General features: G+C 47.7%; 1 protein-coding gene across 2 annotated transcripts in view; it reads left to right on the top strand.

The window, feature by feature from the left end:
- The window catches only part of ST14 (ST14 transmembrane serine protease matriptase), a 39206-nt gene extending 22440 nt beyond the window's left edge, over positions 1-16766 (top strand). For both annotated transcript variants that reach the window (XM_081889793.1, XM_081889794.1), the window contains exons 8-19: positions 833-972; positions 2111-2208; positions 3466-3575; positions 4902-5032; positions 5343-5447; positions 6673-6780; positions 6945-7058; positions 8331-8453; positions 9323-9506; positions 10998-11272; positions 12399-12538; positions 13307-16766. In XM_081889793.1, the coding sequence (XP_081745919.1) occupies positions 833-972; positions 2111-2208; positions 3466-3575; positions 4902-5032; positions 5343-5447; positions 6673-6780; positions 6945-7058; positions 8331-8453; positions 9323-9506; positions 10998-11272; positions 12399-12538; positions 13307-13468 (1690 nt within the window). In that variant the 3' untranslated portion in view covers positions 13469-16766. The remainder of the gene's footprint in view (positions 1-832; positions 973-2110; positions 2209-3465; positions 3576-4901; positions 5033-5342; positions 5448-6672; positions 6781-6944; positions 7059-8330; positions 8454-9322; positions 9507-10997; positions 11273-12398; positions 12539-13306) is intronic.
- The last annotated feature ends 2402 nt before the right edge of the window (positions 16767-19168 follow it).

The raw sequence follows: 19168 nt of genomic DNA, 5'->3' as shown, positions 1-19168 counted from the left end.
AAGTTTTAATGTTTGATCTTTTATTGTGTTTTTAATATCCTGTTGGAAGCTGCCCAGTGGTTGGGGAGGCCCGGCCAGGTGGGCAGGGTATAAGTCAATCAATCTTTATTACGGTCCAGAGACCCAACAAATCGTTACAAAGCAGTGCACAATTCAGACAGCCTACCTCCAGGTTAAACAGGCATTTTGTTCAGACTTAAAGATAGGGATCATTGGTTCTTGCAACCACCGATGAAAACTTCGCCACTGCTAATGTTCTAGCGTTTGTCCAGTCTTCCAGTAGGAACCTGACATAGTGGGCCTCTGATTTTCCCAGGAAAGGTACCAGCAAGGGTATTATTATTATTATTATTATTATTATTATTATTATTATTTATTATTTATTACTATTATTCTGAAGATGTCCCGCAAGGCAGTGGAAGTTTAGGATCAGAGTTTTCCTTTCTCCTTGCAAACAAATTACAATGCAATGTGCCAATGGCTCGATTAAAATCAGCTAACATCAGCTAAAATCTTTGGTTTTTTTACGCGGCATCCTTCTAATAGTTAAAATGCAAATGGTTGCAATGCTAAAGAGCAGCTTTTTCCTGGTGCCCCCCAGATCCAGTGTCAAGAGGTGGAGGGGCCAGTTGCAAGGGATGGTACTGTGGTGGGCTTTGGATTCATTGGGAGCAACCGTAGCTCTCGTTGCTCGTCTCCCGAATGAACTTTGTGGTTCTTAAGCCCACTTCCAATATGGCGGAAGAGGAGTGGCTGCAAAGAGTGGCTGTTGGGTGGTTGACTCTCTTTTCTCTTCCCCTCACTCACCACTTGGCCTTTTCCTCCCTCCCAGGCTGTGTGGCAGCTATGGACCATCCTACAACCTGACCTTTGTCTCCTCTACAAATGTTCTCCTGGTCATGCTGATCACAGATGCCACGGAGCGGTATCCCGGGTTCAAGGCAGAGTTCTTCCAGATGCCAAAGGAAAAAAGTAAGAGCCCTTGGCAGCCACTTCTTGTCTGTCTGTCGTCTGTCTGTCTCTCTATCCATTCATAACATTGTAGAGTTGGAAGGAACCCTTAGGAGCCTCTATTTCAGTGTTTCCCAAACTTGGGTCTCCAGCTGTTTTTGGACTACAACTTCCATCATCCCTAGCTAGCAAGACCAGTGGTCAGGGATGATGGGAACTGTAGTCCCAAAACAGCCGGAGACCTAAGTTTGGGAAACACTGAACTAGTCCACTGCGGGAGGCAGTGGAAGACAGAAGTGCCTGGCATGCTCTGGTCCATGGGGTCATGAAGAGTCAGACACGTCTAAACAACAACAAACTAGTCTAACCCCCTGCAATGCAGGAATCCCTGCTAAAAAGCAAAGGCCACTTACATTTACGAACATATATAGTATTTTTCTAACCCAAGGGCCACATTCCCTTCTGGGAAACTTACCAAAGGCCACATGCTGTTGGTGGGAGGGTCTAGAGGCAAAAGCAGGCAGAGCAATGAATGCGAATTTTACCCTTGTGCAGTAGGCTAGTTTCTGGGCTCCCACATCTCTCTGCCCTTGTGCAAGAGTCACGCTCTGAGGGCACAGTCCTGCCAGGTGAAAACTCCTGGTGTGTGCAGGGGCAGTGAGGGGTTTGACCTGGGGAAACTTCAGGGGGCCGGATGCAGAAGCCTGGAGGGGCCACATTCTGCCCCCGGGGCCTGAGGCTCCCCACCCCTGATTATGGAAGATTGAGTTATAGAGGAGAAGTTGGGTTAAAAAGCATCTACGGCCGAAAATCATCTTGTGGGTAATCCATCCTTTCGTAAGAGGGAAGCTGGGGCATAATTTTCCCTTTTTTTGTCTTGGAACAACTGGGCAATAAATAGCACCCCTCTTTCTGCTGCTCTAACGATGCCTTCTAACAAGAGATGTGCATGGGGCTGAGTCAGAGGACAGATGTGAACAGGTGAGGCGTAATTGGTCTCCTGAGTCCAATCCAGGCCTCAGAGTCCGCCTGGTACCTCCGGAGACCGGCTTACCCTCATTAAGGACATTCTGCCCACGTCTCTCTTCCTGTCGCTTGTCCTTGTAGCCTCAGAAGTAGGGCTCACTTCCTTTGTTTGCTTCCACCCCGTTTATTCTAGATTGTGGCGCAGATTTGACGGCAATATCCGGAACCTTCTCCTCTCCTTATTACCCAGCCCACTATCCTCCTGGTACGGATTGTGTCTGGAATATAGTGGTAAGAGCGGCTCCTTTCTTACTTGGACCTGACTTAGTTTAACTGCTGCCTTTGCACAGTGAGCTGGGACCAAAACATCTTGCAACACGCAGCTGTGTGTGTGTGCGTGCGTGCATGCATGCGTGTGTTGGGGGAAGAAAGCAGTTTGCACGCCGTATCAATAAATTTTGTAAACCACCCAAAACAATTTAGCAAACAGAAGAAGGCTGCATTCCCATGGGCAGCCCATTCTATTACCCCAACATTTCGCTTACTGTTGATTTCCATGTTACAGTGGTACCTCGGGTTACATATGCTTCAGGTTACAGACTCCGCTAATCCAGAAATAGTGCTCCAGGTTAAGAGCTTTGCTTCAGGATGAGAACAGAAATCGTGCTCCGGCGGAGCGGCAGCAGCAGGAGTCCCCATTAGCTAAAGTGGTGCTTCAGGTTAAGAACAGTTTCAGGTTAAGTACGGACCTCTGGAACGAATTAAGTACTTAACCCGAGATACCACTGTATATTTGAGCTCCCATATGATGTAAAAGCCACTTTCGGAAATACAGTGGAATTCCATGCCGTGTTAGCACTTGTTTCCGTATTACTGGCTTCCAGTTTGCAAAGCATGTGCTCAGGTTGGCTGCTGTGGGGAAATAAGAGGAGTTTGTGCACCATTGTCCTGCTCTTAGGCTCTGGTTGCTCCCAAGGAAGATACATGGTCGTGGTTGTTCTTTTTAATCTGATGCTCTGTTACCAAAGTAGCTTGGAGGTATGTTTCCCAGCACCATTCAAAGTGTTGGTGCCGACTTTAAAGCCCTAAACCAGGCCCTCCAGATGTTTTGAGACTATAGTTGCCATCATCGCTCACCACTGGTCCTGCTAGCTAGGGATCATGGGAGTTGTAGGCCAAAAACATCTGGAGGGGCGAGGTTGAGGCTCCCTTCTACAATTGGATCAAAGACTTATATAAACTCGCAACATATCAAGAACTTGCATAATGACGCAGACTTGCCATGGACAAATTCAACGATATTTAGAATCCGTTCTTACAAATACTGTAATAGGTTAAGATCTGGTGAAGTACAACAACAGCTTTGTAAAGTTAAAATAGAAAGAAAAAAATGTGTTCTAAAACTCAATGAAAAATCCCATAGTTGATGTGGGCTGCTCTACAGCGCCCTCTGGTGTCACATGTTTGTAATGCAGTTACAATGACATAGTTGACTGGGTGTAGCTGAGTCCCTCATCTCTTTTCCCACCACCCACATCTTGTCCTCAGGTCCCCACGGAGAAGAGAGCGAAGGTGCGCTTCAACAACTTCTTCCTTGCCGAGCCTGGCATCCCACTCAATTCCTGCCCCAAGGACTATGTGGAAGTCAACAACGTCAAGTAAGAGAGCTAAGTGTCAAAACTGGGCGTGAGAGAAGGGGTGAAACTAAAATCTGGGACATGGTCTGCCTGGCTAGGTTTACACAGATGGTGAGAAAGGGAGAGTGCAGACAACAAGGCGATGGCTTTATGCAGAAACGGAGCCTTTATATAATATTTTGGGGTGGGGGAAAAAAGGATAATGTGAACCCAATTTGCAATTTATTGTATTAATTTATCACATTGGGTTTTGGTATGGAAATTTGTTCCGATGTGCTTAGGTCTGGTTTCTGCTTTTGTTTTATTTAGCACCTGTTGTTATACTTGGTTATGTTATAAATAAGCTCAAGTGTTTTTGGTTTTTTTTAAAGTTAGAGCTAACTATTGGATCTGGGGATCTCCAACCCACTGAGGCTGTGATTTCTTAGAAGGAGCTGGAATGTGAATGTTGGCAGGAAAGAGACCTGGCTTCCTGCCCAAAGGCATCAGGGTCCCATCCTGGGCCAGGGCAGGGTCAAGGTCAGCGTGGCTCAGGGGCACCGCTCCTCCACATGGCCTTGGCATCCCCGGGGATGCTGTAGTGGCACATCTCTTGCCACCTGCTGCTGCTGCTGGCAGTGGGGCTGGACCGGGTTTGCAGCCTTAAATCGGAAAATATCTGCAGAGTACTGCAGCTCTGAAATAAATGGGCATTAAAGACACCAGTTCCAAAAAGGACTCTTAAGAACTGAAAGTAGAGACGCTGTGTGTGCTTTTGTAACCCAAGAAAGTGTTTAATAAAAATAATTAGAAAAACAAATCAAAACAAAATGTACAGTTTTAAAGAGGAATGGCAAGCACTGTATTAAAACAGCTTAAAACGGCAAATCGTTTAACATAAAGAGCACTGTTTTCATTTTAAAAGCCCCAGACAGCATAGCTGTCAGGGATGATGGGAGTCATAGTGAGAGTTGGCAAAGGCGTATATACAATAGGTTTTCAGAAAACCTGACTGTGGTGCTACCACTAAAAAGCTCCCGTCTGCTATGCTCTCCATTGAACCTCTAGTGGTGACAGGGTGGAGAGCAGAGCATCTGAGGCTGAGCTCAATGCACAGGCAGGCTCAGATGGGACAAGGAGGTTCTGGAGAGAGCCTTAGGTTCCCACACTGTTCAGGGAAACCAGCTCCTTAGTGCAGCAATTCAGTCACTGGGCAGGACTAGTCTTGTATATACTGTATTGTGCAATGGTGGGGAGGAATGGGGGAAACCCCTGTCCACCTCAGTGTCTGTGTTTGGAATGATGTTGTCTTAAAAAAAGGACTGTCTCTCCTCTCATTGGCTCCCTGCCTCCGTGTGATCCCTTCAGGTACTGCGGTGAGAAGAAGCAATTTGTAATATTGAGCAAAACCAACAAGATTTCCGTCCGTTTCCATTCGGATCTTTCATTGGTAGACAGCGGCTTTTCGGCAGAGTTCATGTCCTACCAATCCAACGACCGTAAGTGGGAATGCTGTGAGGTTGGGGGTGAGGTGCTGGGAGTGGGTCGGATGGGTCGGATGTGGGGGAGAGACTTAAAGCATTTGCACCTTCAGAAGTAATTTCTGATATTCCTTTTCTGGCCTCTTGCATCCAAGGGCGGCCTTAGCAGTTGCAAGGGGAAGAGACTTTTCCCAGGGGAAAGAGACTTCCAGTGGGGCAGACTGAAAACACCCCATTGAAAAAGGAGGCAGGGAATTGGTACTCTCCACTGTTTGCAAGACTTAACGTACCTCTCCTCTCTCCCCTCACCCCAATTTCTGACTTGCAGCCTGCCCAGGCAAATTTGCCTGCAACACCGGCCGTTGTATCGCCAAGACCCTGCGCTGCGATGGCTACAACGATTGCACGGATGCCAGCGACGAGAAAAACTGCAGTGAGTCCTTCTCCTCTGCTCAGTTCCCTTGAGAGAATTTGGAAATGTGGATATGGAACGGGGCTACGTATGTTTGTGCCTTGATCTTGCATTATAGCAGATCTGGTTTCTGCCACCAAGTGAAAGTGTGCAAATTTGACTATGCCTCATACGGTTTGCAAAACCGTTCCAAAGATGAGCTGTTGGGAGTGCCCAAAAAAATATATGTTCCTGTATAAAGCTCCTGGAAATCCCAATTTCCACACCCCAACCTACCCTCCGGCCTAGGAGGTTTTGGCAGTCAATGTCTTCTACATCCTTTGATGCATATGTTTGCCATCATATGGTCTATAAACTTGCTTTAAAAAAACACACAAATTAAAGCCATGATTCTCTGGGTGGTGAATTCTGTGGCCAGCACCAAACGCAGCTGCTGTGGCGAAGGGTAGTTTCCAGACCTTTTGGCACAAAAGATGAATTTCAAAGCTTCGCTGAAGGGCAAGTCCTGATCTGCCATAGAAAGAGCATAGAGAGGGCACTGCCTTTCATCTGGGACCTGGGAGACCAGGTTTTGAATCTCCACTCAGCCATGAAGCTCACTGAGTGTGATCTTGTTGTGCCTGTCACTGCCTCTCAGCCTAACCATCCTCACAAGTTCATTTGTGGGGAATTAAATGTGGGGAGGAACCATGTACACCACCTTGAGCTCCTTGGAGGAAAAGGTGGGATAAATATGTGATAAATAAATTAAAAGGCTCCAGAAAAGTGTGCCTGTTGAGGAAAAAACCCAAGAGGATTGTCTCCAATGCTGGTCCTGCTCAGAGTAGACCCACTGAAGTCAATGGATTAAAAAAAAAAGTTTTCTTTTTAAAAGCAAGCTATACAAAATTCTGCAAAACAGGATGTGAGGACAATCTACATAGTCCATATACAATAATAGATTATTGTAAAAACAAAACAAAAAACCAGACATAAAATAACTACTCACACTCATTGATTTCAATGGGACTACTCTGAGTAGGACAAGCACTGGACCAGCACCAGTATATTTTTCATGCATTTTGCACGCTTCCCTTCATGACTCGCAGATTCCAGGTCAGGATCGGTGCCTCCTTGGGCAAGTGTTGGGTTCTCCCAAACTCTACTTCAGCCATCCCATATCTGATGCTCTGTGGGGCCCTGTTGCTCTGTAAATCACCAGGTTGCGCTGCCTCTCTTAACTGCTTCTCTGCCTCCTTCCTCCCAGCTTGCACCGAGAAGCAGTTCAGATGCCGGAACGGTTATTGCAAGCCGAAATTGTGGTTCTGCGACGGCATGGACGACTGCGGGGACGGCAGCGATGAGGCCGAGTGCAGTGAGTGTGGACTGGGAAAGGGGGGTCTTGGTCAAAGCGATGTGGGGCTGGGGGGGCGGGCTGCCCCCTCCCGCTGCCTCTGCTGTGCCAGGGATCTGTGTGGGTGCCTTTTTGCTTCTTCCTTTTTGCAATTTTGACCTGTGGCTTCTCTTTCCGTTGGGCAGAATGTCCGGCAAATAACATCCGGTGCAGCAATGGCAACTGCATCCCAGAGAGCAAGAAATGCGACGGCAAGGATGACTGCGGCGACGGCAGTGACGAGGGGAGCTGTGGCCGTGGTACGACTCTTCGCACAATGGGGAGCCATAAGAAATCATTGGGTTGGGAGGGTCTGTTGCCCTGTCTGCCCTCTGCCAGTCCCCAGATGCCTGCCTTCTCCCAGCCAGTCCAGGCTGCGAGTCCCTGCCTGTCAGCTTCACTCTTGCTCTTGTAGAACTTGGCAGGGAGGAGAAGGAGGGAGGCAAAACTCAAATTAGATGGCTCTGCCCACCATCAGCTCTGCTGCCTCCCCTACTGTTGGCTTCTTTGCCTTGCACCCTGCCAGTCTCAGGGGGCACCAGCAACCCCTGCTACGCCAAGGCCCTCAGAACGGGACTTGCAGTCAGTTGCTAGGGACGGCACCGCCATGGGGTAATGGTTGGAGTGTCAGGCTACGGCCTGGGAGGGAGCAGGCTTCAAATCTCCCCCGCTTGGCCATGAAACTCCCTGGGTGTGACCGTGGGCCATTCAGCATCTCTCAGCCTAACCTACCTCCCAGGGTTGTTGTGGGAATACAACAGGGAGGGGGAAAGAACTGTGTATGCCACCTTGAGTCCCTCAGAGGAAAAGTTAGTAAATAAATGAAAGGAAATAACCAGAAAACTGGGGGGAACTCACTTTGTGCACTTGAATAGTTCAGGTCTGGTTTTAGAATCCAGAAGCAGAGCACAGCCTTCCTGCAATTTGAGGAGGAGGTTTCATTGGCAGCAGGGGAGACAGATAGACAACCCCCCCCCACACACCAATGTCCCAGTATTTGTTCTGGTTTCCTGAAATCTTAATGCCTTAGCTGTGTAGGGGGCAGCACTTACCCTTGGAACTCCCTGCCTATTGATATCAAGCAGGTTCCTTCACTGTGCTCTTTCCGGTGCTTGCTAAAAACATTCTTGTTTAAACAAGCCTACCAAGATCTGCTTATAAAGTTGGCATAATCTGTTTTAGCATTTCAATGTTTGCATGTTGCAAACTAGGGCTGTAAATTTTTCTGTCCCTTTTTTTTTTGTAAATCGCTTTGAGGGTGTTTAAAAACAAAACAGTCGAGCATTGCATAAATTTTGTGAAACGAATAACAATAGAGACATGCAAAGCAGCAAACAGGTTTCCAGGGACAGGATGTGCAGCGGTCCTGGAGTCCCTCTCTGCTCTGCTCTGAATTTCCCCAGCAGGGAGATTCTTACTGAACGCAAGCAACATCCTCTATGGGCATGGATTTCTCTGTGCTTAGCATAGGGAATGCTGCTGTGCTAAATGTTTCCTGGCGCTGAACCTCCTTGCCTGTGGTTTGCTTGCAGTGGACACCGTCTCCTGCAAAACGTACACCTACAAGTGCCGCAATAACCAGTGCTTGAGCAAGAAGAACCCGGAATGCGATGGGAATAAGGACTGCAGTGATAACTCGGACGAGGACAATTGCAGTGAGTTATGGTTCTAGCTGTCACCTTTTGGGAAGCCGATGACCTGAGATGCACTCTTGCACGGCTAGCAGAGAGTCAGCAGCTCAAGAGCACTTGACCAAAATGTCACTCACGTCACAAACGTAAACGAGAACAAGAACAATAATTTACTATTTATACCCTGCCCATCTGGTTGGGTTTCCCCAGATACTCTGGGCAACTCCCAACAGAATATTAAAAACACGATGAAACTTCAAACATTAAAAACTTCCCTAAACAGGGCTGCCTTCAGATGTATTCTAAAAGTCAGGTAGTTGTTTATTTCCTTGACATCAGATGGGAGGGCGTTCCACTACCGAGAAAGCCCTCTGTCTGGTTCTCTGTAACCTCACTTCTTGCAATGAGGGAACTGCCAGAAGGCCCTTGGAGTTGGATCTCAGTGTCCAGGCTAAATGTTGGGGGTGGAGATGCTCCTTCAGGAGCAACAATAAGCTGCTTCTAGGGTTGTTGTGACAGTATGATAATGCATGTGAAACCCTTTCAAGGGTTCAGGCAGTATATAAATGCTAAGCGTTCCTACTACAAGCCGATTTCGCCTGTTTTGCAAATGCCTGCAATGACACCCCTCTCTAGCTGCCAGTTAATTTTGCAGAAGCATTTGGAGGCAGGGCTGGGAAACCTGTGGCCTTCTGGATATTGCTGGGTTACAACTTCCAGCCAGTGTGGCCAGTGAGCAGGGATGCTGGGAGTTTTAGTTCAGCAGCACCTGGAAGGGGGTTTAGAAGCCGTCTGAAAGGGTCTAGAAGCAGGAGTGATGTGTGATGTTGCTTGGGGATCACAGGAGGGCAAATTTACTCATGCATTGGTGTTCTGACTCTTGCTCCTTCCAGACTGCGGCAAGCGCTTCTACAGCAAGCAGTCCCGGATTATCGGTGGGGAGGACTCTGACGAGGGCGAGTGGCCGTGGCAGGTCAGCTTCCACACCAAGGACACCGGTCACTTCTGCGGGGCCTCCTTGATATCTCAGAATTGGGTGGTGTCTGCAGCGCATTGCTTCCAGGATGACTGGAGGAGGTGGGTAGAGATCTAGGATTTCTCCAGTAATGGACTGGCTTATGTTCTGCATAAATGCTTGAACCTGAGGGTGAGGCTTCTGCGTCGATCTCGCAGCGTGCTGGGAGTGCATTGAGTCCAGTGGAGCATGGGATGGTGCCGTTTTAATTTCGCATAAACCAGAACAGGAGCTGTCTTGCGCCCAAGATCGAGGGGGGGGCAGCGTGCATTGAGGCACATGTGCCATTATGAGTGTGACACATGTCGCAATCACACGACGTCATGCACCTGGTGCATGTTGCTCATGTGTGACTTGCACATGTTGCTCTCCTGATGCTGGGAGGAGGCGGAACGTGGAGCTCAGTGCAACTTCCTCTTTCGTGCTCAGGAGGAGTCAGCCACTGAAGCACACTGCCCTACATCCTCTGCCCCTTCCACATCAAGGGGGCCCAGCCTCCTGCTAGCGCATACTGAGGAGGCTGAAGACACCTGCACCCTAGGAGCTGGCACGCCTGAACCAGAACAAACTGTTACCCAGGAGATTGTCTGGTTCCAGTTTCCCCTCCATCGTGGGCTTTGCAAATAATTTTGGAAAGCTACCATTCTCTTAAGACAAAGCTTCTTCTGCAATGCATCATGGATGCATCTCATGCAGGGCTTCGGTTCGAAGGGTTCAGCATAGATACGAAATCATGTATACCCAAATAATTGGAGCCACACACCCCCTCCCCTGCAATGGATAGAGGGGGAGAGAGAATTCTCAGCACACCAAGAATCCCTGTTCCGAGGGGACCTCGTCCAGCAAGCAAGGCGAAGAGCTTCTAGGCTCTTTTTGCACTTGGCAACCCAAGCAGACCCAGCATAGATAGAGCTTCTAAGCTCTCCACCTTCCTTGGATCGAATTTCTGCGACTTCAACCAGCCGTGTATAGTTGAAGTCGCACAACTTAATGGCGTGGTAGATGAGATTGTGCTTTACCAGACTGACTATACTTTTTACCATTGGCATTGTAGTAATTACCAAAAGGCCATACATAGATAAGATGCTAGGGCATGGGTAGGCAAACTAAGACCCAGGGGCCGGATCCGGCCCAATCGCCTTCTAAATCCAGCCCGTGGACAGTCCGGGAATCAGCGTGTTTTTACATGAGTGCCCTTTTATTTAAAATGCATCTCTAGGTTATTTGTGGGGCATAGGAATTCGTTGATTCCCCCCCCCCCCACTTCAAAATATAATCCGACCCCCCACAAGGTTTGTGGGACAGTGGACTGGCCCCCTGCTGAAAAAGTTTGCTGACCCCTGTGCTAGGGATTCTTTAGATGAGTTTTAGCACTGCTTGCCTTTTGGGGCCAGTGGGCACATTTGGGGGGGAGGCATGGGCAGCTGTCCCAAAACGGCTTTCCTTGGGAGTCGAGGGTGTAACACAAACGTGAGTGCCGCAGGGTGCAATGGTTACCCCCCCTAAAAGAACAGAGCATCCCCTGATCATCTTACCTGCCAATTCCTCCGCAGGCATTTGGACCACAGGACGATAACAGCCTACATGGGGCTTCTCGACCAGGGGGACAGGAGCAACAGCAACGTTCAGCAGCGGGGCCTGAAGAGGGTCATCCGCCACCCGTACTTCAATGACGCCAGCTACGACAACGACATTGCTGTGGCAGAGCTGTCCAGCCCGGTCGAGTTCAACAAATACATCCAGCCTATCTGCCTGCCTGATGTCACCCATGACTTCCCCGTTGGCAAATCCCTGTGGGTGACGGGATGGGGAGCCACTCAAGAATCAGGTGAGTTGGGTGGGGATGTGAAGGGCCTTTGGTCTAGACCAGTGTTCCCCAACCTTTGGCCTCCAGCTGTTTTTGGACTACAACTCCCATCATCCCTCGCTAGCAAGACCAGTGGTCAAGGATGATGGGAATTGTAGTCCAAAAACAGCTGGAGGCCCAAGGTTGGGGAACACTGGTCTAGACGACACTTGGTGCCCACAGTTCTGTGATTCCGACTCAGAGGCAGTGACGAGGGGAGTAAAACAAGGGCAGATCTGCAGTTTGGTGGAAGGAGGCAACATTTAAAATATATATCACAAAGATAAAACGAGAGAGTCTTCTCTTAATCCACCACAGGACTTTATCAAGAGTGCATATGCTAAAATCATGACAATCTGTTGTCTGTCTGTCCTAATTGTTCTTTTTCTTTTTTATTTCTTATGTAAGTTGTCTTGCAATAAAATGTTATATATATATATATATATATATAAAAAGGACAAACGTAACAAGCACAAAACGATAACCTCCGTCGCTTGGACTGTTGTCCACTAATGAAAATATATATTGTGTCAGCAGCAGTACTGGTCTTGCAGGGTTCATGTAAAGACAGGAGGAAAGAAGAACCAAATGCTAATTAAAATATGTGTTTCATGCACGCCAAACTATGCTGTGGACCAGAGTTCCCCCCAAACTTGGGTTTGCAGCTGTTTTCGGACTACAGTTCCCATCATCTCTGACCACTGGTCTTTGCTAGCTAGGGATGATGGGAGTTGTAGTCGAAAAACAGCTGGAGACCCACGTTTGGGAGACCCTGCTGGAGACCATAGGCACCATTCCGCCGTATGCCTCATTGTTTGTATAATCTTATAAAGTTTCTCCAGACGATGTAAAAGTTATCGTAGGCAACATTTTACACTAAAAGGAAGCAGCAGCTTCTACCCTGATGCAACTAGAGGGCAGGAACTAATGGCATCTCTTAAGGGATTAAAGAGTTTTTGTGGGGGTTGTGCATCTGGGTGACTTGTAATCGGAGAATCCATTCCACGCTTAGCAGGGCTGGTTTTTATTTATTTATTTAATGCTTAAAAGAGCATCCTGAATAAACTATATCCCTACTCCCATGCAACTCCTCTGTGGTCCTCTGCAGGCAACGGTGCCAGCATCTTGCAGAAGCTCGAAATCCGTGTGATCAACCAGACCGTGTGCAGGTCCCTGATGGTGCCCAATGACGTGACGGACCGCATGATGTGTGTCGGGGTCCTCACAGGCGGGAAAGATGCCTGTCAGGTAGGAATTGTCCACAGGGAGAGAGGGGGGGCATGTCTGTGGAAAGCTCAGAATACAGCCCTGCCGACTTCTTACTTACTTCATTAACTAATTGAGGGGGGTTGCAGTGAAAAGTCTCAAGGCGACTCGACGAAACAAAATGCAGCACCGTATAAAACCAGAAAAGCTTAAAAACACAAAACATGCAGTGTGCTGCACTAGCAACATATTAGCTAGCCAGTGTGGTGTAGTGGTTAAGAGCGATAGACTCGCAATCTGGTGAACGGGGTTCGTGTCTCCGCTCCTCCACATGCAGCTACTGGGTGACCTTGGGCTAGTCATGCTTTTTTGAAATCTCTCAGCCCCACTCACCTCACAGAGTGTTTGTTGTGGGCGAGAAAGGGAAAGGAGAATGTTAGCTGCTTTGAGACTCCTTAGGGTAGTGATATCAAATCCAAATCCGAACTCTTCTTAATAAGAAGAACTGCACTGTGATATCAGTGCATCTACTCCTGAGTAGAACTTGGCTGTCTGCAGCCCACAGGCTCTGCTGTTCGTGGTGACGCTCCGGCATCATTGCCTCGCCTTGCAATCCCAGCTTCTTCCCTTGGAGTTGCCCGAACCCAACTGAAGGGCACGGGAACCCCACCAGAACCACAGTGCACCAGGGAGGCCGTTTGGTGCAAATGCTGGTCTCTCCTGAGAATGAAACGGCTCCTTGGGCTGGTGGACAAAGGGTCACGAAAACAGGTCCCCTTTCTGAGCATGTGTGCTCTTGTCTCTTTGCAGGGAGACTCCGGTGGGCCACTGGTCAGCTTGGAGGCCAACAACACATTGTTCCTGGCTGGCGTGGTCAGCTGGGGGGAAGGCTGTGCCCAGAGGAACAAGCCGGGAATGTACACTCGTGTTTCGGCGCTGCGGGCCTGGATCAAAGAGCAAACCGGCGTGTAGGCGGCTGAGGCGACTGGGACGGTTCATACGACTCTCCCTTCTTCTGTCTCTGGGTCTATCAAGCTTGCAGCTGAAGACATTCCCCTGTGATAGGAAGGGGGTTCTGCAAATCTTGTTCGCTCCTCTAATTCCTTCTCGGTTTTTTCCCCCTCCAAAAATGAAACCAGCAACACTCCTGGGTTCATTGTATGGGCCGATTGGATGGGCAGTTGCCCCTTTGAGAGCGCCCCTCTGCTGCTCATGCTCTATGTCTCGAGAGACTTTCTGAAATATGTTCAATGTGAACCTGCTTTAAATCTGCAAGGGAGCTGGTACCTCCTGTGCAGGCCGCCTGAGGCAGGAGCCCGGTAGGTGCAGTACCCCTAAATAACCACTAGTTGGCAGCATGAGGGCCAAGTAGCCTTAAGTGAACACCAAGTGGCCACTTTTGTGTGTGTGTGTGTGTGAGAGAGAGAGAGAGAGGGGGGGGGGTGACATGATGCATCGTTCTGTGTTTTTAGGACTCATCTGGTCTGCTGTAGCATGTGTGATGTCTTCTATTTTCTCCTCTTCTCCCCCCCTTCCAAAAAAAAACCCAACCAGGATATCCCCTGTGAATAGGATAGTTCTCAGAACATTGTTTGTTTTCCAAAGCAGCTCATAAATCAGAGAGGTTGCCTGTCTTCTGTGCTCTTTCCTCAGACTGCAAACGCACAGAGATATTAATATTGCAGGCAGGTGTCTTTATCCATCACTCCCTGCCAGATAAGACATTTGCTAACATGGGTTGATGGCAATGCCTTGGCTAATAGGATCAAATCTGCTATTTCATCTTGGTATTGTGTCACCTCCCCCGAAAAGGTGTGCTAGATATTACAGCATTAAATGCAGAGTTAACTGCAAAGTTCTGCAGTTATAAAGGTAACTGGGTTATAAACGGGTGCTTTTGCCTCCATCCAGCCCTTTCCCATCTGCCAAGTTTTCATTTCCTTGTTGCAGCAGGTTGGCTATCCAGGCAGGCTGCCTTCAGCCCCTGAAGCTCCATCACAGGTCCCATAAAATGTGTTTAGGGGGTTAGGATTAGGGTTAGGGTATCCAGCATCCACCCCATTAAACTTTGCGTACCTGGGGCACACCTTACACTTCATTCCCTGCCTCCTTTCCTTGAGCTCATTGTGCCTCTTTCCTCACCTGGGATAATGGCTCTGGCTGCAGATGTCTCTGCCCATGGGCTAGTTAAAAGGTGTCTCTCTTCGGGTCAGTACTATATTTTCCCAACATCCTGCAATACTGTTGCTTCTCTTTGCAAATTTATGTAACTGACACCGCCTTGACTTCTACCTTGTCTAAACCTGCACTGATGACTTTGATGCGAAAAACCTAAAACGAAAGATGAGGCTGTTGTGCTCCTACAGAAGACCTCTTGGAACACCTGTGGCCTGTGCACACCTAAGTGGCTTCAGGATTTCACTCTCTTGGGCAGCGATAGCTCCGAAAGTATCATAAGGGGAATCCTCTCTTGCAAAGTAGTTGCTTTTGCAAAGGTTAAACACATCTGTATTCCAACTGAGGGTACAGGTGTTGAGAGCGAATAGAAAGGATTCTCAGACCTCAATATTGAAGATACAGGCTTTTTTAAGAACCAAGGGGCATTGTAGCTGTGTCTCAGAATTCTGTATCTCCCCTTGAGCAAGGAGGATTCTAAACTAGGCGGGAAGAACAAAACAACATGCAGCAACTTCCAGGTGTCCTGATCCTGCACTGCTGGATCCCAAGAATGGCCTTCTGGGACTTGTAGTCTCCTTTCACTGGGTTATTCTCAAGGATCCAGCTGGTGTAATACACTCAGATACTGTAGTTTTGTGCGGAAGCTGTGGCCTTCCAGATGTTTTTGAAGGACCCCAACTCAGCCCCAGCAGGGCCAGTGATCAGAGATGATGGGAGTTGATCCATCAGCACCCCAGAGAGACATCCCTTCTCCACCTCTGCCTTAGGAGAACATTCTGGGTCTGGGTTTTGTGAAGGGTTAGCGGGGGGATACTGGCTTCACTTTTCATTTTATCCCCCCTGCTCTTTTTCCTTTTAAAATAGGGTAGATGTCGGTAGAGCCATAGTGTGTGTGTGAAAGTGAGAGAGAGAGAACCCATTTGTATGTGTGCATGAATGAGATTTTTCTGGCCCGTTACGGGTCAGATTGGCATTGCCAATATGTGCCTTAATTGTATATCCTTGTTTAATGTATGGATCTCGGCATGTGATGCTGAAGTTTTGTTTCTGTTTTCGGTGTCAGTGGTGGGTGACTATAGGGGGTCGCTTTTTCTGTCTGGGGGCGCTGTATAGGAATGCAGAGGACACCTTTTAACACGGTGGAACCCCTGGTTGTGTAGCGGCAGCATGGAGCAAAGGATGCTGGTGAGCATATTGGGGGGGGGGGCATGTGCCCTGCACATTTAAAGCAGCGTCTTTCCACTTTGAACATTCATGGCTGCCCGCAAAGAATCCTGGGAGCTGTAGTTTGTTAAGGGGGCAGCGAGCTGTTTGGAGACCACCCTGTTCTCCCTCCAGAACTACATCCCTTGGGGAATAACAGCTCCGCCCCCTGAAAAAATGGCAGTTCCCAATTTTTATGGGGAAGAAGCCATGACTGTTTAAAGTGGTACATAGTTCCTTGAATGTATGGGGCAGGTGGGGCCTTGGGTAATAAGCACACCAAAGTAGAGATGGATACGGGATGGGGAATAAGGAGGACGTTATAGGGAGAGACCCTCTTTCTCTAGACTCCCTAGGCAGATTTCCTGTTTTTTGTGCCTAATTGCATTTTCGTTTTGTTTTTATAACGATAAAATGTTTTCTTTATGAAGCTCTGCTACACTTGCTCCAGATATCTGATATTTCCCCTTTTTGTTGGTCTAGTTTATAGATGTGAAAAAAATAAGCAGGGAACCAAAAAGAAGTAGTTTTCTAAAACAGGAAAAGTGTCTATTTGCATTTGCAAAAGGGTATTTAAGAATCTGGGAAATGCGCCGGTGATTTCCATTTTTGCAGAATGAAGCCACAAGAAAGGACAGATAAGGGGACACCCCCAATAATTTATCTTTTTTATTTTTTTAAAAGGAAAATGTTGCAAAATTATTTTTAAATGAGTTGATTTCCAACTTTCTGTTTTTATGTATATATTGTACCTTTTAAAAAGAAAATAACACTGTAAATACATCTAAATGGAAACCGTGACACCCATTTTTGCTGTTGAAGGTCTGAATTGAGATTGTTATGTCTGGTGATTTTTAATCTGCATTAAAACCGATTTTTTTGTACAGAATGTTAGTCTCGTTTGATAACATCGAAAAGTGCTGAACTGTTTGTAACAAAAATGATCTCAATACGTTGTCCTTTCCTTTTTTTTAAAGCAGAACTTTTGTTTGCGTGAGAATGGGAATCAGAGGTGGGAGAGAAACCTCAAAGGTCATTTACGTCAACCCCCTGATATGATGTAGGGACCTATATTTGTTGAACATGCTGGTTTGTCACTGTGAGGACAGAGTGCTGGACAAGGTGGGGATTTGGCCTGATCATAATATATGCTGCTGGTGCTTCCCCTCCAGCAGATGGCGCTGTGGTCTTGCACAAAGCTAGGAAACCACCACAGCTTGTTATAATAAGGATAGTGATTCAAGCAAAGAGTTTCTGCATGAGGGAGCTATCATGGAGTTGGCTGAGCTGCCCTGTGAATTAGGGGGTGGTGGGGAACCTACAGCTTTCCAGATGCTGCTGTGGTAGTCCCAGCAGACCCAGCCAGCATGGACCAATAGCCAGGGAGGTTGGGAGCTGTAGTTCAGGAGTGCCTGGAAGATGACACGCTCACCGCCTCTGCAAATGGAGAAAAATGGCAGGTACCTGTGTGTAGTCTTCACTAGAGCAGTGCTCCAAAGGGGCAGTACCCTAAAAGCTTTATTAGGGCCCAAGTAAAATGTCACAAGCAAATGAATGAGCTTTTTAAGATCCTCAAAGCTCTATAGCCGGTTAGATGTTAAAAACGTTTAAGGGGTGGAGAGGAAAGAATAGAGGCAGATTTAAAGTAGTAATATGCCACTTTAAACAGAAGACTCCTGGGAATTTTAGTGCAGGTAAAGGTGCAGAGAGTAATTAAGAGGCCCTTATTCCTCTCCTAGAGCTACAGCTCCCAGTGGTTTAACAACCGGGTCCTATGTACGAGAAAACTGGAAAATGCTAGAAAATCATTGTTGTGTTCCGATTATGCAGAGTACAAAACGAGCCACGGTTGCTGCAGCAGGTGAAATGGAGGGCTGTGGGTTGTGTTGTGCTTTAGGGTTCAGGTGCATCAGTTTTGAGCCATGTTCTCAAATGATGCATGCATGACCCTCCCCGCACACAGGCACACATTTTAAGAGGACCAGAGGCAGGAAGCTCGAAAAGGACACCAAGCTACCGAATTTTTTGCTCTATAAGACTCACTTTTTCCCTCCTAAAAAGTAAGGGGAAATGTGTGTGCGTCTTATGGAGCAAATGCAGGTTGCGCAGCTATCCCAGAAGCCAGAACAGCAAGTTCTGTTCTGGCTTCTGAGATTGAGAATATTTTTTTTCTTGTTTTCCTCCTCCAAAAACTAGGTGCGTCTTGTGGTCTGGTGCGTCTTATAGAGCGAAAAATACGGTACTTTGTAATCTTAAAAGGCACCTTTCAAATTACCCCAGAGAGACAAGTTGGGGACAAAACGGACTGAATTTAATGGGGGTGGGTGACCAAAAACATTTAGAGCATTTTTTGTACCCTGCTCTCCAGGCAAAAAGGCTCCAGGAGTGGCTTACGTATAATCAATTTAAAACAAGGCAGCTCCATTGTGTGCTGGATTACAGTCTTTAAAAAGACACACAAAGGGAAAGGGACAGGGAGGGAAGAGGAAAAACCAAAACTCAGGCACCAATTTCTAATTTATAATGACCAGCTGGCACAGCTCAGGGAGATACCTGATGGAACTGGAACTCCAGCAAAGCTGATGGACTGCACCCTGCTTCCTATTTGTCCTACTGATGAAATGGCTAGTAGCCAATGTTGCTCTAATATAAGGAGCAGTGGTTCCCCCACCCCTGGTGGAAATTCTCCCCAATTTCTTCCTCCTTAACCTGCTTGGAACGAGGCTGTGAGAGCTGCTGCCTTAATCTCTCCATGACTTGCAGGCTTCCCCTACTCGGGTCTTTCCCCCATCCTCTTGGTCCCCGAAAAGAAAGCAGCGGATCTTATGATTGGCACAAGAGAATCAAGCTAATCTTAGGTAAAGTTTTAACAGCACCCCCTCCCCCCACGGTCCACCCGCCAAGGTCCCACAAATCTGATGCAGCAGCAATTAAATGTAGACAAATCCAAATGCAATCCATCCCCTTTAATTGGCTCTGAGTAATGGAGGTCCTGCCACTGCTAGGAAGGATTATTGGAGCTGCTTAGCCCTTGGAGGCAATTTTGCTTAAGACAGCCAAGTGCTGGTGTGCCTTGCACCCAGGCTGAAAGCTGGAGCTGTCCTGACCATAAAACAGGTGTGGGGGAGGTTTTTTGCAGCCTAGGGGGCCAAATTCCCTTCTGGGCAACATTCCAGAGGCCATGTGCCCAGTGGCAGGCGAGGGCAGAGGGAAAACCACGCAGAGTAACACATGTAAATTCCACCTTTGCATAACATACTGGTTCTCTCTTATGCCATTTTAATTTGTGTA

The sequence above is a fragment of the Podarcis melisellensis genome (genome assembly GCF_964234715.1).
Source record: "Podarcis melisellensis genome assembly, chromosome: 15".
Taxonomy (NCBI): domain Eukaryota; kingdom Metazoa; phylum Chordata; class Lepidosauria; order Squamata; family Lacertidae; genus Podarcis; species Podarcis melisellensis.
This window is presented reverse-complemented; position numbering and strand designations above follow the sequence as displayed.